Here is a 27,495-nt window from a genome sequence, read left to right as displayed (position 1 = left end):
ACAGAAAGGGAACCAGAAACTATGTCATGTGTACGAATGTCCAACCCTTGTCTTGATTATTTAGCTGGGGCAAGACTTTGAGGGTAAAAATATCCCTCAGTTATTGAACGTCTTTCTTATGTTAGAGATCAGTGTGCTAAAGATCAGTGTGATAGAGCTGGGGTCATTGGGTACAAGCTGCAAGGAAACAAATTTCAGTGAAGGAAATACTTGGTAACAGTATAAACCCAGGATGCTATGGCTTGCCTGAAAAGGTAATGAGTTCCCTAGGCATTAGCAGTGTTTGAATGGATCTGATAATGACTTAATGGAGATGTTAGAGGAGATTCAACTATCAACTGGTTCATCATCCTGGATAATCCTTTAAGACGTCTTTCAAGAAGATTCCATTAATCTGGTAAAGATGAAATTTTGTTTGACCACTGAATCTTTCACTATATTTTCATTGTCATAATCAAAATTCAAATCCTAGTTACTAAGTGTTGTTTTTAAAGGTAATTTTTAAGGAGAATCAAAACCAAAATAACTTACTTGTACTTCTTTTAAGAATTTAAAATGCCATTATGAGACTGATGAAGCATGTTGAATTCTGACCTCCTGAAGAAATTATGTCATCTGTTAATTCCATTTACCCTACTGAGTCAAAATGCTGAAATGAAAAATTAAAAAAAAAGCATTGTTCATCTTTTTATTTCCAAGTATCTAAAGTGCACTGAGCACAGTGGAGCATGCCTGTAATCCTAGAGACTTGGGAGGCTGAGGCAGGAGGATTATAATTCAAGGCTAGCCGTAGCAATTTAGCAAGACCCTGCCTCAAAATAAAACATAAAAAGGTCTAGGGCTGTAGCTCAGTGTAAAGCTTCTATGGGTTCAATCCCTGATAGATAGACAGGTAGATAGATAAAGGCTGCATCTCAGTAATAACATAGCCAATTGTGTAATTTTATAGAGAAGCATATCTTCAGCCTCATAAACATGGTACTGTAGTAATTTAGTTTAAGAATTAACTGAAACAGCTTAAGTTGCTATTGTATAGATACATGTACAGTGTTACACAGAGTGGCTGAAGGATAAATAGAAGAAACATGCCAGTGACACTTGATGTAATGGTTTATAATTCACTGACTTTGGGCTTGTCAGTGTGCCATTCTCTACTTTAGATAATTCCAAGGTTTATACAAGTTCATGACATCAACATTTACTTCAAAAAATATTTAGTGCATGTCCTTGGGCCCCAAGCTGGGGCTAGAAGTATGAATAACAAAATCCTGTACTTGAGAAATAGATAATGTAATTGGAGAAGACAGGCAGGTAAGTAGAATAAAATACAAAGTGGCAGGTGTTATAATAAGGTTAGGTACATGGTGCTATATATTATGGGGCCGAGAGGAGAGATCTAACCAGCTTAGGACTTCAGAGTATGTTGCAGATCATAAGAATATGACTTGACACTTGACAATATCTCCACCCACCCCCAGGCACAGTACTGCATTTTGAGACAGGTTCTCATTAAGTTACCCAGGTCAGTACCCAGGTCAGTTTTGAAATTGTGGTCCTTCAGCCTTAGCCCTCAAGTAGCTGGAATTCCAGGCGTTTGCCATAGCATCAGACATTATCTTGAAGAATGGTTGGGAGAGAGGAGACGGACTGGAGTAAAGGCAAAAAAAAAAAAAAAAAAAAGGAAAGGAAAGGATTGAACCAAAGGCATAGGGTTTTGAAGTGGTGTTATAAATTATATTTGGGGTGCTCAAGTACTTATGTATTGTTAGGAGGACAAGATTTGGATTTTGGAGTGGTAGGAAGTGAGATCTAGGAGAACGAAAAAGAAACATTCATTGTTTACAATTCATGAATGTGCCCTGGTTTCTTAATTAGGTTATAGATTCTTAATCTAGATTGTTTCACACGTAATCACTCAGTAAACATTTGTTTTGGTTTTATTTTGACTGCATTTATTGATATGTGGTAATAAAAATGGCCTAGTTACTTTCAATAAATTTTGCATTAGCAAAGTTCTAGTATAATAAAATAATCTTGAGACTGTTATAAAAGGGATTTAGTGTTTAATAATATTCCATTAGAAGCTTATGAAAAAATTGTTGCCTTTTATTATAGCAAACTAGTTTTCATATTAACTATGAGGTAGATTTTGTTTTAATATTTTCTTAAATAAGAAAGAAAACTTGTTTAAATTAATATTATATGTGTATTTGTGTGCATATTTTAATTTTAATAATATATTTAACAGTGTACCTAATATATTATCATTTCAGTGTGTAATCTTATTTTTAAAAGTAGTAATTTGATATTTTATTTTATTTTTTTTCCAGTATGGGGATTGAACCCAGTGGTTCTCCACCACTGAGTTATACCCCCAGTCCTTTTTATTTTATTTACAGGGTCTCACTAAGTTACCCAGGCTGGCCTTGAACTTGCAATCTTCCTATCCCAGCCCCCAGAGTCACTGGGATTACAGAATCTACTTTGCCCAGCTGATATTTTAATGTTTTTAGGTTTTTGAAATCCAGTGTATATTTCCCATTTACAGAACATCTCAATTTAGACACTAAATTTTCATGTGAAATAATTGGTCTACATTTAGATCTCATAAAAATTTACAGTTTAGTTGGGCATGGTGGCATACACCTGTAATCTCTGTGGTTTGGGAGGCTGAGGCAGGAGGATTACAAGTTCAAAATCAGCCTCAGCAACTTAGGTAGACCCTGTTTCAAAATGAAAAAAAAAAATTTTTTTTTAAAAAGGACTGGAGATATGGCTCAGTGGTTAAGCGCCCCTGCATTCAGTCCCTGGTACCCAAAACGAACAAACAAATGAACAAATAAAACAAAAAAGAAAGATTATCAGAATAATAGTTCCATTTGTAAAGAGTGGATTTTTATAAAATTGTGTTGATGAAATGATTTTTTACACTATAAATATTTTTCTCAAATTTAGTTTTTGATGATGAAGAAGAAAGCAAATTGACTTATACTGAGATTCATCAGGAGTACAAAGAACTTGTAAGTATTTTTCACTGATTTTAAAAGGTAACTAGAATATTGATTCTTGTCAGTTTTCTAAATTAAAAAAATTTGATGTTGCTTCATTAAAATTCTTTAATTTCACAATTATCCACTCTACCCTAACAGTACCCTAACATGGTTTCTCGGGGCATCTCATTTTTATGATTTCTTTTCTCTTCTACTCTAGAATCTAAGGACTGGATTTAAAATTATAGGTATCTTACACATGATCTTTATATTTTATAGTTTTTGACTGATGCCTCCAGGGAAGTGTTAGTTTTCACTTAGTTATGATTGTCTTTTTTTTTTTAACCTTTGTTTTATTTATTTATTTAATTATTTTATGTGGTCCTAAGAATCAAACCCAGTGCCTCACACATGCTTGGCAAGCACTATACCATTGAACTACAACCCTGTCTTATGATAGAAGAGTTCTGCTACATTGAATTTTATAATCCTGACTTTTGTTATTTCTAGTAGAGGAAATAAATTTTTATGTGACTCTGAAAAAAAATTAGCTTTTTGTTGTATTTTGGTGAAATGACATTATTTCAAAATATGTAGGTTAATGCAAAAAGCATTTGATTGTTTTTTTAAACTGAGTACTTAATAGGTATACTGTCATTTAGAATTTTTCTATATAAATTATAAAAGTTAAACTTTCCCTTTTTAGGTTGAAAAGCTGTTAGAAAGTTACCTCAAAGAAATTGGAATTAATGAAGATCAATTTCAAGAAGCTTGTACTTCTCCTCTTGCCAAGACTCGAACATCACAGGTTTTTGCTTTTGTGTTATTCTGTTAGCTTGCAATTATAACAAAAATTCCCAGGGTTTCTCTTAAATTTAGTATGTTTGATTGCAAAAGTACAATATTTTAGATATTTTGAGAGGTGAAAAAGATAATTCATTACATAGGGGTCTCTATTGGAACAACCTTGAAAAATAATAATTTGAGGCTTTAATGAACTGATACAATAAAAAATGAACTTTCCAAACTCAACTGTAATAAGATTGCAGGGTTTATCCAAATTACTGTTTTATTTATATGATCTCTCATAATTCTGCAGTTGCCCTTTTAGTAAATCCATAGTTCATAGTTATTGGAGCTTCCTTCTTTTGGAACTATTTCTGTTGTCTCATTAGTTCTGCAGTGCTGGGCTGAATGAAGTAGGTTATATGTATATTTATAACATTTATTGAGGACTTGTGCTAGTTGATGTTATAGACACTTAATCGTATTGATTGCTCTTAAGAAATTGGTACTATTTAACTTTTATCTACATATGAGAAAACTAAAGCACAGAGATATTAAATACCTAATCCAAAGTCCACAGCTGTTAAGTAGTGGAGCCAGTATAACCAGCACAGGCAATTCAACTGAGAGCCCTCGCTCAGAGGTTGAAATAGGGATATGGTGCTACTATCCAGGTAGCCTTCTGAAAACTTGCTTTGGTTTGCCATCCTCTTAGCAAATATAAAATTTCTTGACAATTTCTTAGAACGATGATATTGAGGATTGTCTGTAATGTGACTTCAAATTATATTTTCTGCCTTGATCTGCTCTTCTCCATTGTATTATGTACTATTGTCATTCCAGGCTACTCACTCTTGCAAGCATCTTTGTACTTAGCTTTTGTCACGCTGTCTCTTAGCCTAAGACATATGGAAATGCTACTTCTTAATGGAAGCTTTGCTGCTCCCTTGAATCATTAGAGGGTAGAACTCATTCTGTCTCATTAGATACTTTTACATTTTTGGTGTTTCGTCTTCAATTATAGTTTTCTACTAGTCCATTTGCCCTATTAGATTGTAAATCCTTTGAGCTGTTTATGGTATCTTTGTATTTTTCGTTAGTAGACTAGAAATGAGCACTTAATTCTTAGTAAGTAGTTTTCAATCAATATTTGTTAAATGATCTTGTTATTATGCCCTTGAAGAGATTGTTTTGACTATTTAATCCAGCACTTACTGGTACACTTCTCTTTTGTACAATTTCTTCTCATTTAATGATCATCTCTAAATCTAGAGATATAAAATCTTTAATATAACATTTTTAAAAAGTGTGTACACACTAAATAGTGATTATATACATTAAATATTACATCAGCTAACAATTCTATAAAGCAAAAGTTGTTTTACAGTTTACCAATAGATTGCATTCTTTATATACCATAGTTTTAGTTTAAGAAATAAGACATTTATTTTCTTCTTTTTTATTTTTATTTATTTTCTTCTTTTTAGTGAAATAGGAAAAATTTGATTGAAAATTAGAGATGATCCTCGACTTACGATGGGTTTATGTCCTGATAAACCCATCCTAAGTTGAAAATATTGTAAGTAAGCATTTAATGCACTTAACCTACTGAACATCATAATTTAGCAACATAGTACACTGTAGAGTATCACTTGTTTCCCTTTGTGATCATGTGGTTGTCTGGAAGCTCACTGCTGTTGCCCATCAAGAGAGATTATTCATATTGTTAGCCCATGATAAGATCAAAATTCAAAATTCAAAGCATAATTCTACCTAAGGTGTACTGATTTTGCACTATTTTAAAGTGAAAAATTCTAAGTTGGTAGCTGTCTGTAATAGTAGACATAACCATCTTTTGTTTGTATTATCAAGATAACTTTAAATTATTTGTGAATGTAGATGTTCAGAATTCAGATATTGTGTTCAGATCAAGATGAACACAGTTTTGGGGCTGGAGAGATAGCTCAGTTGATAGAGTGCTTGCCTTGCAAGCACAAGGCCCTGGGTTTAATCCCCAGCTCTGTGAAAAAAAAAAGTAATAATAAAAGATCAACACAGTTCTCTCTTTCATTCTACCACATACCTTTTAATTTGCTTACAATTAATAGTACAGTTTTCTTATACACAACAGAGCAGGCCTTTTTAAAAAGTTTTAGTTTTAGATGGACACAATAAAATATTTTATTTATTTATTTGTGTGGTTCTGAGGATTGAACCCAGTGCCCCATGCATGTAAGGCAAGCCTGTTGAGATAGTTGGACCTACCTGCTTTTGAGTCCTGAATCTTTCATTTATTATATGTAAGATTTTGGCAAAAGCTCTTGTAAGTTGTACTTTCTTAATCATTTTGATTCTTAGTTTTTGCATCTGTAAAATAGGGATACTATATACTTTTAAAGGTTTTTTTTAAGTTTAAGAGATAACATACATAAAGCATTCAGCACAATGCCTGGTATATATCAGGTGGTCTATAAATAAATGGAAGCACTTTTTAATTAAAGGTAGCTATTTTGGCATTTGATTAGCATTGTGCTGGTCAGATCAGGGTCATGAGTTCAATCCCCATGTGGACTAGTTAGCATTATTCTATACTAGAGTAAAATTTTAGTTACCAGATACTTAATAGCAACATGTAATCAGTATAAGGCTGTCACTGTTACTGAAAAAAAACAGCTTGAAGTACTTATTTACTGCTTTGAAGCAATCTAATCTTTATACATGAAAATTAGAATGTTGATTCCAAAATTGGGGTGTCTAAGAAGGAATTCAAGAAACAAATTGCTTGCCCTGGATAACTTAGGAGGTAATTTGGGAATTGTTTTGGTTTGGTGATTGGTTTTTGATTTTCTATACCAAGTGCCAGTTTTCATGGATTTGTACAACTAAAGCAAACTTGAAAAATTCTTTTCATTTCATTTAGTCGTCATTAGACCTAACCACTGATTCTGGCATAGTCTTTTTGTATTACAGCTAGAAAAAGTGGCATAAGGCAAAGCAATCTAATGAAAAAAAGATCCAGGGCAGTGGCTCATGCCTGTAATCCCAGGAATTTGGGAGCCTGAGGCAGGAGGATTGCAAGTTCAAGGGCAGTCTCAGCAACTTAGTGAGGCCCTAAGCGACCTGAGACCATCTCTCAAAATAAAAAATAAAAACTGGGGATATAGCTCAGTGGTAAAACACCCCTGGGTTAAATTCCCTATATCAAATGAAGAAATACCACAACAACCAACTTTTTAACAGCATGTTTTTCTGTTATATACATGTGATTTCTTAAAAAAAGTCCATGAATTAGACTATCTTATACCAATTCAGAAAAATGACAATATAATAAATAGCAAATATTTATTATTTCAGTTGCCTACAGTTGAACTTCAGAATGTTATAGAATTTTGCAATTGAAATAGATAAAAAATGACATCCACTTGCTTGTGAGGATAAAACGTATTAATTTCAATGTATGACAAAATTCAGGGACTTTCAGATGGGACTTGAAGGAATTTTTGTTTGTTTTGTTTACTTGATTTGCAATGATCTTCATAAGATAGAAATTAATACTTGCAAAAACATTTATCTTATAATGATTTGGGAATTTTTTTTTTTTTTAGTTATTGGCACTGTTGAGATGAGAATATTACTTCTGTGGTGTTACTATTGAATCTTTTTGTTTTGTTTTGATCTGGGGGATTGAACTCAGGTGTGCTTAACCACAGCCCCAGCCCTTTTTTGTATTTTATTTAGAGACAGGGTCTCACTGAGTTGCTTAGGTTCTCACTAAATTGCTGAAGCTTTTAACCTGGAATCTTCCTACCTCAGCCTCCTGAGCCACTGGGATTACAGGCGTGCATCATTGCACCCCATTTACTACTGAATTTCTAAAAAGTACACACAGGATAATAGAAGTATTTTGTGAGAGTGCTAGTAAGATTTTTAAAAAGGTAGTTGTCTTTATTTTTTAGAGAAAATTCAGGCTTACAAAGAATTGAGCAGATTGTTTCCCTTATTAAAATCTTCATTAGTATAGTATATTTGTTATAACTGATGAACCAGTATTGATATATTAATTCTTCTTGTATAGTTCTGTGGGCTTTGCTAAATAGAGAATGCCATGTAACTACTATTACAGTGTTGTACAAAATACTTTCACAGCACTAAAAATCTCCTCTGTGTTCCTTATATTCATCCCTCCTTGCCTTGTTTCAGTTTCCTAACAACCTCTGGTCTTAGTTACTCTCTCCAGAATGTCATGTAATTGGGAACATAGTAGATATCCTTTCAGACTGATTTCTTATACTAATTAATATGCATTTAAGGTTCCTCCATATTTCATGGCTTGATAATTTTACCACTGTCTATCCAGTGGTAAAATGGATACATCCATTGTATGGATGTATCACAGTTTATTTATCCTTTTATCAAAGAGTATCCAGGTTATTTCCATTTTTTTGGCAATATTTAAATCCCTTTAAGATTTTTGTGTGAACATAAAATTTTCAATTTGTTTGACTAAACACCTGTGAGTTGATTGCAAGGTCATCTGGTAAGACAAAGTTTAGCTTTGTAAGAAACTTTTAAGCTGTCTTCTAAAGTGTCTTTACCATTTTGCATTTTTGTCAGCAGTGATGGAGAGTTTCCATTTTTCCACATCCTTGTCAATAGTTGGTACTGTTAGTTTTGGATTATAGACATCCTAATAGGTGTGTAATGCTATATTGTTTTCTTTTGAACATTTTTCAATTTGAATTGTTTGTTTTCTAATTGTTGAATTTTAAGAATTCTTTGCATATTTTGGATACAAATTCTGTTATCAGATAAGTGTTTTTCAAAGTAGTTTGCAAAATTTTCTTCTGGGGTTTTTCATTCTTTTAACAGTGTCTTTCACATAGTAGACATTTTTAATTTTAATTGTCTGATTTACCAGTTTTTTCTTTCATGGATTCTGCTTTTGATGTATCTGTGAAGTCATCATCAAATCTAATTATCTAGATTTTCTCCTGTGTTACTTTCTGGAAGTTTTACAGTTTTGTGTTTTATATTTAAGTCTGTGCTCCATTTTGCAATAACTCCTGGCTAATGTTTAGGTTGATTTTTTTTTTTTTTTTTTTAGGTTGCCCATTTTGAGTTATTCCAGCATCATTTGCTGAAAAATCTGTCCTTTATTGAATTGCCTTGTTTCTTTGTCAAAAATCAGTTGTCTATGTTTATGTGGATCTCTTTTCAGGAACCATTCTGATTTCATTGACCCGTTTATCTACTACACCACCAATACACTACCATCCTGATTATTATAACTTAATAATAAGTTTTGATGTTGGGTAGTGTTAGCCCTCTGACTTTGTTCTTTATCAGTATTGTGTGACTATTCTGGGTTTTTGCCTTCCATGTATATTTTAGAATAAGTTTCAATGTCCACAAAGCAATTTGCTAGGATTTCTGTTGTGATTGTTATGAATCTATAAATTAAGCTGGGAAGACATGTTAACAGTTTTGTCTCCCTATTTATGAACATGGAATATCTTTCCATTTGTTTGGATCTTTAATTTCTTTCAATAGAGTTTTTTAGTACTCCTCATACAGATCTTATACATACTTTGTTAGACTTACTCCTAAGTACTTCTTTTTTTTCTTTCAGGGTGCTGATATAAATGGTATTGCATTTTTAATTTCAAATTCCAATTGTTCATTGCTGGTACATAGAACAGTTAACTTTTATATGGTAAATGTGTATCCTGCATCCTGGTTTTATTTATATATATGTTCCAGAAGTTTAACTTTTTTTCTTTTTTTATGTTTGTTTTTAAAGACCAGTCATGTTATTTGAGAACAAAAACAGTTTTATTTCTTTCTTCTCAATTATTACCTCTTCATGTTTTATTGTATTAGCTAGAACTTCCAGTACAATGTTGAATGGGAATGGTGAAAGGGATCATTCTCACCTTGTTTCTGATATAGTAGGAAAACATCTAGTTTCTTACCATTAAGTATAATGTTAGCTTATGTTTTAAAATAGATGTTCTTTACCACGTTGAGGAAATTTTTCTTTAGTCCTAGTTTGCTGAGAGCTTTTATCATGAATGGTTGTTTGGTTTTGTTAGGTTCTTTTTCTGTATCTGTTTTTATGATCAGATGATATTTCTTCTCTACTCTGTTAATGTTTGTTACATTTAGTGATTTTCAGATGCTGAACCACCTCATGTACCTGGAATAAATCCCACTTGGTTGTGGTTTATAATATTTTTTATACCTTATTGTTTTTAGTTTGCTAAATTTTGTTGAATATCTTTATATCTTTGTTCATGAAAGATATTGATGTGTAGTTTTCCTGTCTTTTAATGTCTGTCTGGTTTTGACATTAGGGTAATACTGGTATCATACAATGACATAGAATTTGCTCTGCTTCTGTATTCTGGAAGATACTGTAGAGAACTGGTATAATTTCTTCCTTAAATGTTTGGTAGAATTCACCAGTGAACCCATCTTGGTTTGGTGTTTTCTGTTATCAATTATTGTTTATACTTCATTATCAGGCATAGGATAGTTAAATGATCTATTTCTTTTGTGTCTTGGCAGATTGTATCATTTTTAAGGAATTGTTAAATTTCATCTACGTTATCAAATTTATGGGCATAGTTACTCATAGTATTTCTTGTTCATCCTTTCAGTATTCTTAGGATCAGTAGTGATAGCTCTTTTTTCATTTTTAAAATTAGTAATTTGTGCTTTTGTTCTTTTTCCCCTTAACCTAGCTAGAGGTTTAATAATTTTAACCAGCATCCAAAGGTCCAGAGCAATTACACTTATAGTCACTCTTCAGTTTAAAAAATGTTTCTCATTTAATCCCAATTTTATTTAATGTTTTCTCATTTAATAACTAGTCAGAAAGTTGTTCTGTATTTCTTTTATTCTAAGGACATTTTTTAAAAAATTAGAGCTCTATAGTTAAACATAGTAGTTGGGTTCATCCTGACAGACTTATAAATGCATGGAATTCTATTGCAGTTTATGATCCTTCCCTATTTCCTTCCTTTGCTCAACTAGACTTCCTTTTGCTTATCTATTTATTTCTAGTTGATTGGTTCTTTCTACCTATGCATATTTGTGAAGTTCCCTGTGGTATATTTATACATGCACATGATTTTTTAAGAAGTCATTCTGCATGAGGCAATTTTTATAATATATTTAAAGTAAAAATGCATTTTATAATTGATGGTGTTGGCAGTGTTTTTTTCTTAGTGGCACATGAAACAGTGGTTTAGTTTACTAATCTATAGTATTAAGTTTGGTGAAATACTGTATATTATTGTTATTCTTATATCGATTTTATAGATGAAGAGCAGGAAGCTCTGAGAATTTAAATGATGTGTTGAAAGTCATGGAACTGGTGCATAGTCAAGGTGAAAGCAGGCTTTTGATATCAAGGACTCTTCCTTTCCTAATGTACCAGTGGTTCTCAAACTTTACTGTTATAAGAATTATCTGGGGAGATGTGTGGGCACCCATCCTCCAGAGATTTAGATAATTGTATCTGTGGCAGGGCTCAGGAATGTACATTTTAATAATTCTTCTTTCCTGCATTTATTAAGAGGAGTCGAGAATAACATTTTGAGGAACACTTTATTATAATTTTAAGTATCAGTTCAATCTAACTGATAGAAACTCTGGTTGATACATTGCTATTAATAGCAATGCTTTTAAGTATTTGTTAGTGATGAGGATAAAGTATTTGGTATTTCTAATAAATCTGTGAAGTGCCAGAGCAGTTATGTGGTGGCATAATCCTGTAAATGGGACCCTGATAGACATCAGCAGTCAGTCATTGAGACTACACACATTATTTTGAATACTGACTTCTGGACGGCAGCTTTCAAATTCAGCTGAAACTTTTTTGTCAGCTCCTGCTCTGGGGCCTTCTGGACTGTGTTTGTAAACTTAGTGGAAAAGAACCGTTTCATCTTTTTCTCTCTACAGTTAACTCCATGTAGTTGTCACATAGAACTGATTTTGCACTTTACCTTTGCTTTGTTCTCCTGCACAAGTCTAGAATGCAAGCTGGTTGCTGGGGGAGGGGCTTGTTCTTCTTTCAAATACATCTCTTTGATGAGGTTTCTGTTGAGGTATTCTCTGTGACAGTATTGCTACTGCTTACCTAGTAAATCACATACCCTTGGTTGCCTCAGCATGATTTTGTGTGGTCATTTCCAGTAATGTCATGTAAAGCTGGAATTGAATTCTAATAAGATCTGTTTTCAGGTATTTCAGATTTTAGTCTCCTTTTTATTAATTAGTTTGGAAATTGGTTTGCTCTTGACAATATAATACTTTCAATAGTTAAGGAGGTATTAAGTGTGTACTCTAATGTTAAGATACCTTTTTAAATTTCTTGCAGTTATGATTTTACATCATAATTTATAACTCTGTTTCTTTCAAATAACTTTCTACATATAAGACAACTACAATAGCATTCACACATTAATGGTCCATTACACTTACTTTACAGATTCCATTTTTTGACATGTAACTTGTACTTTTTATTAAGGGATAATTTTTGTAGTTACTGAATTATTATTAAGCAATAAAGTTCAAGTGACAGGAATATAAAGTAAATAGATGTTATTTTGGTAGGAAAATAAACCCAGATACTGACATGGTAAGTTTTAAAAGGTAAGCCAGATTCCTGTGTTGTTTTTCAGTGTCATTTAATACTAGCTCATTTAGAAAAGGTATTATGATTAATCTTAGCTTAGGCATGGGGATTTGGAGTGTCCTCCTCTTGAGAACTCTATCTTAAAGGATTTTAAAATAAAATCGTAAAATTTGAGTCATCTTGCCATAAATAATGGTACAACATTCATGAATTAATGTGCTGTTCTGCAGTGAAAATTATTTGAATGTGTGGGGAATAGTTTTAAAATTTTAGTCTTCATTTAACCTTCAGATTTCTTTTCACAGGCCATTTTGCAACCTGTGTTGGCAGCCGAAGATTTTACTATCTTTAAAGCAATGATGGTCCAGAAAAACATTGAAATGCAGCTGCAAGCCATTCGAATAATTCAAGAGAGAAATGGTAAAATGTTGAAGTTAGAAATCTAAGTGCTAAATGCTTTTTTTTTTCTTTTACTCTTCTGCTTCTAATATGGTCTTAAGTGTAGCTGCTTTTTATACATTTCAAGTTTGAAAGTCTTTGGCTGATGTAAAAGATTTAAGAGTATAAACTTTATTACCAGTATACATTGGACATCTCAAAGAAACCAGATTTGATTTTGTCCTCAGCTATTGTGTTTATGGCACTTAGTATTGGTTATAGTTACTACTAAGAGAAGATGACTACTCTGCTGGCTTATCATTAAGACTTTAGTATTGAAATCAGTTGGAAGACTTGTTGAAACACATGACAGGCTCCATTTTCTGATTTAGTAGGGTTGTGTTGGGACCTGATAATTTTCATTTTGAACAAACTCCTAGGTGATGCTAAAGCTGCTGATCCTGAGACCACATTGAGAACCACAGGTCTAGGGCAATATGATTATTGTACCAGCATCAAGTAGAATAGAAAACAGAAGGCTCTAGTATCCTCTTTGGCTTTATTTTTTGCTGGTCTCTGTTTAAACTCACCTTCCTCTAGCTCTTTCGGCTTTTGCCCCCTCCCCACTTTATTTGTACCTGAACTACATTAAATATTTTGACTCAACAGTCAAGTTTTAACCATACTTCTTATTAATGTACCATCTCCTTTTCAAAGCAGATTCTCATCTCTATTTCAGATTTATGGCTCTAGTAATCTTAATTTTTATGTGTTCCTTTGCTTGATAGATTGCCAGTGATATTTTTTGCCATGGCCTCTTTCATAGTTTGACAACAGGACCTTTCCTTTGATTGTTTCCAGAAGAAATGAGAGCTATAGTTCATTTGTATTGTTTACTCTTAAGTGTCTAGAACATGCAACAGTAGGGCTTCTATTGTTGCAGGGTGAACATCAGAATGTTGCAAACTCTTGAATATTCTCCTTTTCATTTGTCTGATGTGAGTGGACTCTATTCCTAACCATCCCCTAAAGTCCCAAGATGCTTTCCATAGCAGGTAAAAGAGCTGTTGTCTGTGGGTAGGAGATAATACTACCCTAACCATGAAGAATGCATGACACTTTTGTGTAAATAAAGTTTGGAAAATAGTCTCTTTTACACTTTTTTAAAAAATACATATTTTTAGTTGTAGATAGACCCAATACCTTTATTTAATTTTTATGTGGTGCTGAGGATCGAATGTGCTAGGCAAGTGCTCTACCACTGAACCTCAAATCCAGCCCCTCTTTTTGACTTTTTACTATGGTTTGCTCTATAAAATGTTTTCCTCTTAATATTCTTGCGACTATGCTTTATTCTGACCTGTGCGATAATTATTTTATGTTAGTAACATTTATTTTGAGAGAATCAACTTTGATAAGAGAAACAGTGAACTTGACATTGGACACTTCAGTTTGAAATTTAACTGGAAACTATTTAGATTTTAATAACAAGGGAGTAAATATATAGCTTGACTGCCAGCAACGGAACACCCCCATAAAAGTTCTAAACAATTAGAAATTATCATCTCATAGAACAAACCCAGAGAAAAGGAGGAAAAGAAGACAGGTCCAGGGTTGGTTTGTTTGGTGGCTTAGTGATGTTACCAAGGACCCTGACACTTTTTATCTTTACATTCTGCCATTCTCAGGATCTTCTCTCATGATTATACTCCAGCTGTATCCAATGTAGGCTTAATAGAATCTTGTGAAGAAAAGGAATGCTTCTTCCTGTGTTTTTCTTTTTGTTAGTAAGATAGCACTTTCATGAAAGCCCTCTAAGAATTTTCTCCTCAGGCCCTATTGAGCAGGTGTGGGGTCAGTTGCCTTTCTGGCACAATGAATGAACCTTTTGTGATTGGTTTAAATCAGTCATAAGTTTTTCCTGGGGTGGGGGAGACCCAGATTCTAAGTAGTTGGCTGCCTGATGACTACACAAAATACACAAAATGTGGTACACATAAATGAGGGAAGAGGAGGGGGATAATATGGAGTAATGACTGGTGTCAGACCACAGTGTGGGACAGTTTGACTACATTTTAACATAAACTAATACTCAGTTTCTGTCACAGAATTTTCATACTTGTATTTAAGAATGTTGCTTAATTTACCTAGGGGTTAGTACCTTAGATTAATGTCAGTAATATTCAGAACTGTAGGCTACTTGAAAATTGTCTTTGTGTAAGAAAAATATGAAGGCTCTCTGGAGTTTTGGTTATATCATATCAAAGAATTTGGGGAAAATGCGTGCCGGAGCATTATTATGATGGTTTCGAAGTGCATTGCATTATTCCTCCTTCAGTACTTTTAAATATCCTTACAAAGATCATTAGAAGAATAATTTTATATCCTTTGAGCAAAATTGCACTTTAGATTGGTGAGTTTTATAGATGTCAGTTTTCTGGGTGTGATATTGTACTATGTAGTTTTGCAAGATGTTACTTATGGGAAAAATTGGGTAAAGGGTTTATGGCATCTTTCTGCATTTTTTTTTAACAACTGTGTGTGAATCTGCAATTATCTCAAAATAAATTGTTTAATTTTGAAAATGCATCTAAATATCAAGGGAATTAAAATAATAAAGCTACTTTACATTAGAGCAGATCCAAAATCCCATAGTCATACATGGATGAAGAAATAGAAGGAAAAAAGGAAGAGACATTCTGCTAACTTGGAAAGTAATTATTAGAGAGAAACATAGAACATTTATTACCAGTCTTCCTGTTTACCAGGAATATATAAGTAATAAGGTAAATTAAACCTACATTTAAAATTTCTTCCTATCATTTTTTATTGCCTTGGGCCAAAGTTGATATTGCTGAGGTTTATAGTTATTATTAGATCTATATATGAGCAGAAACTCCAAGGGCAGATATTGTATTATTCATCTTTTCAATACCCCCACAAAGTGCTTAGCACCATGCTTTCATTGCATATAGTAAACAGAATCCTTTTTAATAACATTTATTATAGTATGAATGAAGAGTACTAAATGCTGTTTTGACAAAATAATACTTTGTTTTGTAAACTTTTTCAATTTGAGTCATTATTAATCCTAGCTTAATGATTTCAGTGGTATATCCTCAGATACTGTATAATTCTGGAAGACAGAAACATATTAATTTTCTTTCCAGACTTCTTGTGTATGTGTGTGGTATTAGGGATCAAGCCCAGAGCACATGGCATGCTAGCCAAGCTACATCTCAAGTCCTAGTGATGATTGTTACTTTTAGCAGCCAACACAAATGATTACTAAGATATATTTTAGATAAAATTTTAGTTATTTTTGGTGGGACTTTTCTCTAAAATGAGAAAAAGTTGCAAGAATTTGAAATATTAAGTGATAAATTGTAAACTAATTTTGCCTAATGAACTAGAATAGTCAGAAATAAGTATTTTCAGTTGAGTTGATATTATTCCATGTGGTGTTTGGTTTTCAACAGGTATGTTACCTGACTGCTTGACTGATGGTTCTGATGTGGTCAGTGACCTTGAACAGGAAGAGATGAAAATCCTGAGGGAAGTTCTTAGGTACAATTCTTTAATTATTTTTGAATGAATCATTAGTAATATTAGTGAAATAATTACAATAATAATTAAATGTTTTTTACCAGAAAATATTATAAACTAGTAAAATATCTAAGTTCTCTATTGAAGATCATCAAAATTATTTATCATTTTATAACTATGTATGCATAGTTTGAGTATCCCTCATCCAAAATTTTTAGAACAAAAAGTGTTTCAGATGTCAGATATTTTCAGATTTTGGAATATTTCCATAAGCCTTGTTGGCTGAGCATTCCTATTCTGAAAATCTAAAGCTTTCTGAGCATTGTATTGGTGCACAATTTTGAATTTTGAATTTTCAGATTAGGAATGCTCAACCTGTATTATATTTCTTTATTTTTCTCATTGACAGGAATTGTAGTACTAGGCAAACACTCTACCACTGAGCTACATTCCCATTACATTTCTTAACGAATAGGAAGAATTATTTTCAGATGACTCATGCCAGATCAACCCGAGTCATCTTTTATCTCCTTCACCCTCATCATATAACTAGTCATCAGTGGAATAAAAAAGTTGCAGTATACCCAACCTGAACCCTCGTGAGGTGGAGAGTTAAGCTGAATTCTCCATGGCTTTTTGATCTTAGAATTAGCCGTAGTTAAGTGTCACATGGTAGGAGACTTGTCTCCAGACTCCACAGATGCATGGCTGACAGGGTGATAGCTAATCTACTGGAGCGAGGACAGCGGGGGAGGTATTTATTCCAGATTAGTATCCTACCCATCTCCTCTTCTTTATAGTTACATGATTTTCAACCACGTGCCTTGTGTGGGATAGGTATGCAGCTCACAAAAGGGGTCTACACAGAACTAGGGAAGCTTAATGGACATTTCTTTTTTCATTGTGCCTATTGTCTCCTGACCATTATGGGAGTTTTAGAAGGGGGGGCAATTGTAGCACCTAATTTTTAAATCACCTGTGAGACTGTACTAGGTTTGGAGGGGAAGGATACCTATATAACTGTGCCTTTCGTGGAGTGGAACACCAAGGGGTGGGTAGGAGGATGGTCCTAGTGGGAAACTATGTCAGGTCCCCCAATTTAGTGCTTAATTTCAGTGTGTTTGAATGGTTGTAGGGAGGAAAATGGATAGATGTATATAGATTGACCTGACCCTTTTTTGCCAGATACTAATTTCCATGGCACAGAATGCTTTGAATTTATAGGTTTGAAGAGATAAGGGTATTTGGTACAGAGTACTGGTAAAGTTTTAACTTGCACTGGTTGCATTGGTTGATTGGTGATCTGAAAATGGATCCATTGTGCTTTTAGATTTTATTTTCTAAAAACTTTTGAGGTGTATACACTACTGTATCGGTTAGTTATGAACATGTACAAATGTTATCCTCAGCCGTTTTGATAAGTCAGACTGCCTCAGAGAGCAGTTCATAAACATTGATAGGCTTTGCCACAGTGGCATGAGGAGTGCTTTCTGATAGCTCAGGTGCTATTGAAAAAACCAGAATGAAGGGAGAAATGGCTCTAAAGAGGATCAAAGTACTGATTAATGGACTTTGCCATTCAAATTTGTATTTAGGATTTCAAATCTGTTGGTCTTTGTTTGGCTAGGGTTCATTCACAATTCTTAATGAAATGGGTAACCATGTATTTTGTGTTACTAACTTTTATTGTGCAGTATATTGCCTATTTCTCCTCCAGTTAATTATAAGCTTTAGAGCATGGCCTGATTATTTTCCATCTTTGTGTCCAATATGCCTTGCTCACAATGTAAGCTTAGGTTAGCATGTTGCTTAGTTAAACATTGTTCTTTGGCAAAAAAAAAGAAAACTTACTTTTTTACTTTATATTTATATATTTCAGAAAATCAAAAGAGGAATATGACCAGGAGGAAGAAAGGAAGAGAAAAAAAAAGGTGCCTGCAGAACATATAAATACAATAGAAGTATATTTAATTGCTCTTATCTCTTATTAATTTTGCACCTAGGTTTTGCTATTGACATTTAAGCTCTATGGAATTACACAGTTCCTCAAGTATTCATATTTTCTTGGCAAGTCTAAGCATTTATATTACAGTTTTATCCTTTTTTTAAATTTTAATTCACTGAATATTTTATTTATCTGTTTTTATTTTTTTAAAAATGTGTATTCTTTTAAGTTGAATGCATTCACAGGGCATTGATACTTTAAATGTTTCATTTCCGCTAACTGCAGCATTATCTAAGTAAACCAAAATAAACATATTTTAAATACATAGGAAAAAGTTGGAAAAAATTAACCTGAGATGAAATGAATTTTAACATCATGACATAGGGATCTTTTCTCATTTCATTTTAAGAAATACTTAAAATGGAAGTCCTGCCATGTATCTCATTCTCCTTCTTCCCTCTGGGAGGTAGCCAACCTCATGGGGCTGGTGAATGAGGTCCGGCATGACCCCAGAGGACACAGTGTCCCTAGAGTTACTGTTGGCATAGAGTTTTATACTCTTTTATATGTAAAGTATATACTTTCTTACAAGAGTGTGTACTTCATACATTCTTATAAAGTATTTCTTGGGGTAGGGTGTAGCATGGTGGTAGAGAGCATGTGGTTAGCATATGTGAGGCCCTGGTACCAAAAATAAGTAATTCTCCCTTTATAACTTTATTCACTTTAAAAATCTTCAACAACCTATTTTTTAAACTCCATGATAAAGACCAACATCATTAACTCCCAAAACTGCAATACCATTCATGTTTTGAGGAGTTCCTTATAAAAATTCCCCTTAATTTTCTACATAAAAGATTGAGAAAAATGTTTTACTTTTCCATCGATGGCTTTAGTGTGTTGAAACAGCAGCTACAGCTGCTACCAAAAGTCCCCTGCAGGCTTTGATATTATCAAAATGATTCAGTATCATATTTCCTGGCATACAATTCTTCCATTTAAGAACCGTTTCTTTAAAGTGCCTAATCTTTTCAAGGATAAATTAAACAAATATCTGGTAGAGATTTTGGAAGTTAGTGTTTATTCTTTCCTGGCTGCTTCCCTTTTCATGTTTTCATAATCTACTTGAAGGGAAATGGAAACCTTAAATAAACTATCTCTCAATCACTTAAATATTTTTATTTATTTTTTTGCTGGTCACCTGCAATTCCAGTGACTTGGGAGGCTGAGGCAGGAGAATTCCAAGTTTGAGACCAGCCTCAGCAATTTAGCAAGACCCTGTCTCAAAATAAAAAATAAAAGAGGAGGCTGGGTCTGTAGCTTAGCACCACATAAAAATAAATAAATAAAATAAAGGTTATTGTGTTCATCTACAACTAAAATAAAAATTCAAAAAATATTAAAAAAATAAAAAAGGGCTGGGGATATAACTCAGTGATAAAGTGCTCCTGGGTTCAATCCCCAGTATACCAAAAAGAAAAAAAGTGGTTTTTCAGTTTTTCTCTTAGTCATGATATATGCTTGTGTTATTTCACTGTCTTTGAAAACCTGATTTTACTCTAAGGTACCCAGTAAAAAGCAGAAGAAAGATTTATCTTTGAGTAAATCTCTTTTTAGAAAAGAGAGGTAAAGTTCTTAGATATTAATGAAGATTTTTAAATATAGATAGAACAGAAACCAGTTCAAAATAACTAATAGAAGATAGTAAGTTTATTTAACCTTCTGATTTGTATGCAAAGCCTAGTAGGTTTCTACAACAGTAGAGATGGTAATAATAATGAATCCCCATGTATCCATCACTTACTGTATAGGGGCTTATGATTTAGGTATCCATGAATTGCCTAATATGCTGCATGAGGTTGGATTTTCTTCTATTTTTAAAGAAAAATGAATTAACAATAGTTTACTTTTTTCCTATGATTAAATTATTTCTTTGGTTTAAATATATACCATTCCATTTTAGAAATGGAAGTAAATCAACAGTGGCTATGTTAGGCATTTCAAAGTAGTGACATATAGACTATTTTAAGTGGAAAAACATCTTGTAATTAAATGGGTTTGTTTCTCTTAGAGTAGTTTTTTGGTGTCTTGCTCCAAGTCACATGAATAGTAAGGGTGAAGCCTGTGTTTGTGTATTTGTATCTATGTTCAAAATTCTAATCATACTAGTTATTGTTAATACTATGTGATTTGAAATGAAACGTTTACCAACCTCAAAAAACAGGAGCTAGTAACATGTTAAAAAGTTTGGGAAAATATAGAATCTCTTGATTAGTAAAAATTAATCTAAATTGTACATTTTTAAAAATTGGATTTTGGAATCCTGAAGTTATCAGAGGCTAAAACAGAAGAGCCCCCAGTGCAAACTAGTGAAGCTGCAAAAATGAGCAATTCCCAAGGGGATGGTGAACAATTTGAACACCCACCTTCAGGTAAGATTGAGGTATACTGAATTTTCTCTAATACTATGAATATGTAAACATTGTACAAAGCATATTATACTCTCATATATTTAGCCTTCAAAAACCTTGGAGGGGAGTATTGAATGGTTTCAGCATTTAAAGTTGTTGGTGAATTTAGTTATTGCATGTTGGAAATACCCATCTGAAAAGAGAATATAGTCCCCATATTTCTAAGTGAAGCTGAGAACCTAAAACAGGGAGCAAAACTCTTTGAGGGAGCCACCAACATTTGTGCTATGGCTGCAGCATACAAGATATGTTCACATAATGTTGGGTATTCTCTTCCTTATTTACAATTATGTGGTGTTTGTAAGCAAAAAGCTAAACCTGGAAAGATCCTATTAAATTACTTTCCTAATGAATTGAAGTTCAACTAAAAAATAAGAGGTAGCTAGTTTGTCCAGATGTTTAATCAGAAATTGTGTCTTTGAAATAAAATTTAATGAAACTCTTGTAGGACACATTAATGTATGACCTTGTTCAATATTTGGCAGATCTACTTTAAATATGTTCTGATTTCTATACTGTATAAAAAATAAGTAATTCTAAATTAGAAATTGGATCTTGATCATAAGTTCAGTTCATTTTATCATGAATTTCTATGCTATTAAATAAATATTCTTTTGTCAATAATAAAAAAAAAAAACTACTGGGAAGTAGATACTATAATTCCTTATTTTTCTTTAATAAGAAATTCAAGGAAGCTGATTGACTTGTCCCAGATCACTGAGCAAAAGCTTAGTGAAACTGTGACTTATCTTTCATCTTACTCTAAATCTTACATTCTTCTACATTTCAAAGAAACTTCTTTAATTCAGATAAGTTTATGTTTACCCATTTTTTTTTAACATCAGAGAGGAACTTAATTTTTAAAATATACTTTCTTTGTTTTCACTTTTCGGTTCACAGCAAAATTTAGCTGAGGGTACAGAGATTTCTCATACACTTCTGTCTCACACATGCATAACTTATTATCAGTATCTCCCACCAGAGTATAGTACATTTTTTGTAATTGATAAATATACATTGACACATTATTTTCCAAAATCCATAGTTTACAGGTTCATTATACATTCTATGGGTTTTTATAAATGTATAATGACATATCTCTACCATCATAGTATCATACAGAAGAGTTTCATTGTTCTGAAAAACTTCTGTGCTCTGCCTATTTAATAAAGCTGCTATAAAAAACTGGATTGTGTGGTAAGAGTACATTTATTTTTGTAAGGAACTACCCAACTCTCTTCAAAAGTGGCTGTACCATTTTGCATTCGTACTACCAGCAGAATGAGAGTTTCTGCTGCTTCATTTCCCTACCTACCAGCATTTGGTGGTGTTGGTGTTCCAGATTTGGACCATTCTAATAGGTGTGGTTTCTCATTGTTGATTTATTTGCATTTCCCTAGTGACATGTGATGTGGAACATCTTTTGCCAGAGATTGAACATAGGACCTTGTGCATGCTAGGCAAAAGCTGTGTAACTGAGTCACATCCCCCATGGAGCATGTTTTCACATGCTTATTTTTCATCTGTATATTTGGTGATGTATTTGTTAAGGTCTTTGGCGTATTATTTTTTGGGGGTTGTTGGTTTTTGCATTTTGAAGTTCTAAGGGTGCTTCGTGTTTTTTGGATATTAGTCCTTTATCAGATGTGCCTTTTACAAATATTTTCTCCTGGTCTGTTCCTGGTCTTCTCATTCTCTTGATACTGTTTTCTGTTTTGTATAGAACAGAAGTTGGTATTTCCTCTTCCTTTTTTTTTTTTTTTCCTGGTACTAGGGATTGAATCCAGGTTTACTTTACAACTGAGCTACATCCCCAGTCCTTTTCACTTTTATTTTCAGACAGGGCCTTGCTACATTCCTGAGAGTCTTGCTAAATTGCTGAGCCTGGCCTTGAACTTATGATCCTCTTGCCTCAACCTCCTGAGTCACTGGAATCAGAGCAGAGGTTTTTAATGATGTCCAGCTAATTATTTCTTTTATGAGTTGTGATTTTGGTATTTTATCTGAAAAGTCATTCCTGTACCCGTAGCATTTAAATTTTCTCCTGTTATCTTCTAGGAATTTTATAGTTTTGCATTTTAAATTTAGGTCTGTGATCCATTTTGAGTTAATTTTTGTGAAGATTGTAAGTTCTGTTTTTAGATTTTGATTTTCCATGTGATGTCTAGTTTTATCCAGCACCATTTGTCGAAAAGTCTGTCTTTTCTTCTTTGTGCTGCCTTTACTCCTTTGTCAAGGATCAACTAACTATATTTTTGTAGATCTATTTTTAGGCTCCCTTTTTTTCCATTGGTCTATTTGTTTATTTGTTTCCCTCCAATACCACACTGTTTTGATTACTGTAGGTTTATAGTAAAATCTTGAAGTTGGTTAGTGTCAGTCCTCCAACTTTGTTGTTCATTTTAAGTTGGCTGTCTGGAGCTTTTGTCTTTCCATATAAACTTGAGAATCAGTTTGTGAATATTCACAAAAATACCTTGCTGAGATTTTGGGTAAGATTGCATTGATTCTGAACCTAAAGTTAGGAAGACCTGTCATCTTGTCTTCCTATCGTGTCATGTATGTGGAATTTCTCCATTTACTTAGTTTTTTTTTTTTTTTTTTTTTGGTGGTACTAGGGATTGAACTCAGGAGTTTTCTGCCTCTGAGCTGTATCCCCAGCTCTTTTTACTTTTCATTTTGAGATAGGGTCTTGTTAATTTGCCCAGGCTGTCCTCAAATTTGCAATCCTCCTGTCTCAGCCTCCTGAGTAACTGGAATTACAGTCGTGTGCCACCATGCCCAGACTAGTTCTTTGATTTCTTTCACCAAGATTTTGTGGTTTTTCTTGTGTAGATCTTGTGCACATTTTGTTAGATTTTATATTTAAACATTTCATTTTTGGGGTGCTAGTTTTAGGGGTATTGTGTTTTTTATTTCAAATTCTACCTGTTTATTACTGGAATTATGGAAAGTTATTGATTTGTATATGTTTACCTTGCATTCTATAAGCATAATATAATCACTTATTCCAGTTTTTGTCATTTCTTTCAGATGTTCTACATAAATGATCATGTCATCTACAAATAGAGACAGGTTTTTTTCCTTTTCAGTGTACCTTTTATTTACTTTTCTTGTCATGCTGGATATTGCATTGGAGTGGTAAGATGGGCCCTTCTTGCCTTTTTCCTGATTTTAATGGGAAAGTTTTTAGTTTCTCATCATTAAGTGTGGTGCAATTGTACTTTTTTTGGTAGGTTTTTTTTTTTGTTGTTGTTGTTGTTTGTTTTAAGACCCATCTCACTGTGTTGCCCAGACTGGTCTCAGATTCTTGGGCCCAAGTGGCCCTCCTGCCTGTTTCCCAGGTAGCTAGGATTCCAGGCATGTGCCACCACATCTGGCTTTTTTCTTTCTTTCTTTCTTTCTTCCTTCCTTTCTCTCTCTCTCTCCTCTTTCTCTTTTTCTTTCTTTCTTCTTTTTCTTTTTTTGTAGATATTCTTTATCAAGTTGAGGACGATCTTCTGTATTCCTGTTTACTTAGAGGAGTTCTTCTTCTTATCATCATCATCATCATTTGATACTGGAGATTGATCAGGGGATGCTTTACCATTGAGCTACATCTCCAGTTCATTTTATTTTTTATTTTGAGATGGGGTCTCACTAAGTTGCTGAGGCTGTTTTCAAACTTGTGATCCTCCTGCCTGAGCCTTCTGAGTAGCTGGGATTACTGGCATGTACCACCTCACCTGGCAGAGTACCCATTGATTTTTAAGGAAGTATAATCTTAGTTGTTAAAACGAACAGGGGGTTATGAAACAAGCAAGTTTATAAAGTTATTTTTTGTCTTTCTTCCTAGCATATCTAACCATTTTTTCATGTTCTGCAGTTTATTAAGTAGAAATAACCTCGCTGGTATTATATCTTCAAAAACTACTTTACATACTGTCTGTGCTTTGTTTTAATTTGCTGACCCAAATTTGGTTTTACACAGACCTAAGTAAAAGTGTTGTTTAATGTTTGCACCTGACATAATTTGAATAAATTTGTTCTGTGGATTTCCTTATCTGTCTAGTAAGTGGAGCTATAAAAAAATTTATCTCCAGCCACACATAACTCAGTTATACAGTTTAAATGACACAGACCAAATGGTGGTTACTTTTAAAAGTAATGACTTTAATTTTCAAAACAAAAGTTTTTTTTAAATGGGCATAACAAACACCAGGAATTAGTTCATGCAAAGTGATGGGAACCCATTAAGAAGACCTAATTTTGGCTGGGCATAAATGGTGCATGCTTATAATCCCAGCATTTTGGGAGGATCAGAAGTTCTAGACTAGCCTCAGCAACTTAGTGAGACCCTGTCTTAAAATAAAAAAATAAAAAGGGTTGGTGATGCAGCTTAGGGTTAGAGCACCCAGTTCGGTCCACAGTACCTAGGAAGAAAAAAAAAAAAAAAAAAAAAAAAAAAAAGACCTTATTTTGGCATCAAGAAGGTGACCTGCTTTCTTATCCATCTTTTCATGTTTTTCCTTGGTTCCAGCTAGAAATAGCATCTGTTCTCAAACTGATGGAGTTGCCAGAGATGTTTTTTTCTTGAGGCTTTCTGATCCTCCTTTTGTAAAAATCAGAAATGCTAAATATTTTGGCTTCAAGTTCTTTCCTCTCTAATTGAAATTATACAATATGTTCATCACTAACAAACCGAAGGCAAGAACTATCTACCCTAAGTACACAGTGGCTAGTCACCATTAGTAAAAAAGACAACTCTATCTGCATATTATAAACAACTTGTTTAAGCTCACTTTTACTTCTGTCAGTTAGCTCTGTAGTCGCCTGTCTAGGTTGTTTGGGAGTGCTAGCTCTAGTTAACTGCTTCATTCAAAGGCTGTAGAGCTTTTCTTACTTCAAACTCCCTGGCATTGCAATCATTTTACTCACTCCATGCTAGGGTAGTGGTCCTCTGTCAAGTTTCTTATATAGGTAAAGTTCCTTTTCTGGTTTTCTACATTGGCAAGATTATTAATCATTTAGAGGCAGATATACCATGTTTCCCCATCATGCTTTTAGTTCTTTGCATCATTGTAATATCTTTGCTTATCTCATTCTACTTTCTTTCCAAGCCCATGTACTTAACACTGAAAATATTTTATCTTTCTTTAAAAGCATTATTTAATCTTTTAATAAAAAATAGCTCAAATTTAGGAAAAAGAGGAGGAGCAATTAGAATGTTAATTAGGTCTCTTGGAACAGTCAGCAAATACCTAAAAGTATTAAGTACTTAATGTTATATGTGGTTCCAGTTTCTACTTGCTTTAGAATCTTTACATTTTTCTTAATGCATTGGCAGGCTTAGAGTTATCTTCAATATGTAATTACAGACAAAAGTTATTGATAATACTGGTAGTTACAGTTGTAAAATAAAAAAAAATTTAGCTTTACAGTAATTTTCTATAAATGTACTGTTACTTATTTTACCTGCAACAAAAAATTGGAAGCCAATTATATAATAAGGAATTTGTGTACTATTTGTTTGGATTATGTAGTACCCTTGTATTACATCATAAAGTGTTTTTAAAATTTTTTTTTAGTTGTTGATGGACCTTATATGTGGTGCTGAGAATTGAACAGTGTCTCATACATGCTAGGCAAGTGCTCTACCATTGAGCCACAACCCCAGCCCACAAAGTGGTTCTAATCTTTAAACAAGGAGGGTTATCTTTTTGTAGCTGTAGTACTGTACAAACAGTAGGAGCTTGGCCGGGCATGGTGGTGCACACCTGTAATCCCAGTGGCTCTGGAGGCTGAGGTAGGATTGTGAGTTTAAAGCCAGCCTCAGCAAAACTGAGGTGCTAAGCAACTAAATAAAATACAAAATAAATACAAAATAGAACTGGGGATGTGGCTTAGTGGTTGAATGCCCTGAGTTCAAACCCTGGTAACCACCTCCTCAATACAAAAGCAAACAAACAAAAAACCAGTAGTATTTGTTGAAATGTCATTATTCATAAGAGAAATTGTAGTCTTGAGTTTCTTAAGGATGAACAGAGACCATGTTCTCACCAAGTGCTTGGTAGAGTGTAGGCAATGAATATGTTGATTGAATGAATATGAGGAAAAATCAAGTATTATTATTACTTCATTTTGGTGAACTACCTTAGTATGTAACAATTCTTATAATTCTAACTGGTATTATTGTCTAATTACCACCAGAAGTTAAAGTGCAGCCTTTGGCAAAAAACCTGGAAATGAGACCTGAAACTTCCTCCCTCCCACAAAAGAGCCTAAAGATTCCTGGCTTAGAACATGCAAACATTGAAGGACCAATAGCAGTAAGTAAAAGACAACATCAGTTTTTAAAAACTTGAGTTAAATGACAAAGTATTGGGAACAATGTAAACAGCCACACTTAAGACTTTTGTTGTGATCTTGAACTCAAACTTCTAATTGAATCTAATTATCTTTGCCACTTACTATGTGGACATGAATTTATAGAGTTTCTTCTATTATTTGACCCAGAACTTGTCAGCTCTTGGAACAGAAGAGCTGCGACAACGAGAGCACTATCTCAAACAGAAGAGAGATAAGTTGATGTCCATGAGAAAGGACATAAGGACTAAGCAGATCCAAAATACAGAGCAAAAAGGAAAACCTGTGGGGGAGATAGAGGTATGGTTAGCCTTGGTGTGCCACAATTTTATATCTAGAGGTAGAATTCTCAAAATCACATTATGTGCAAAAAAGCCTCTAATGAATTTTGCT

General features: G+C 33.4%; 1 protein-coding gene across 2 annotated transcripts in view; it reads left to right on the top strand.

Annotated features, from left to right (window-relative positions):
* CFAP36 (cilia and flagella associated protein 36) overlaps positions 1-27,495 on the top strand; it is a 31,182-nt gene that overhangs the window by 1,019 nt on the left and 2,668 nt on the right. The window contains exons 2-9 of one of the 2 annotated variants that reach the window (XM_079110234.1): positions 2,956-3,020; positions 3,697-3,798; positions 12,723-12,837; positions 16,275-16,362; positions 18,221-18,272; positions 20,616-20,718; positions 26,947-27,065; positions 27,253-27,402. In XM_079110234.1, the coding sequence (XP_078966360.1) occupies positions 2,956-3,020; positions 3,697-3,798; positions 12,723-12,837; positions 16,275-16,362; positions 18,221-18,272; positions 20,616-20,718; positions 26,947-27,065; positions 27,253-27,402 (794 nt within the window). The remainder of the gene's footprint in view (positions 1-2,955; positions 3,021-3,696; positions 3,799-12,722; positions 12,838-16,274; positions 16,363-18,220; positions 18,273-20,615; positions 20,719-26,946; positions 27,066-27,252; positions 27,403-27,495) is intronic. The other variant, XM_079110235.1, reaches the window with a different exon arrangement.

This window comes from Sciurus vulgaris (genome assembly GCF_902686455.1).
Source record: "Sciurus vulgaris genome assembly, chromosome: 14".
NCBI classification, from domain to species: Eukaryota; Metazoa; Chordata; class Mammalia; order Rodentia; family Sciuridae; genus Sciurus; species Sciurus vulgaris.
The sequence above is the reverse complement of the archived record's forward strand: the minus strand, read 5'-3'. Positions and strand labels throughout refer to the sequence as shown.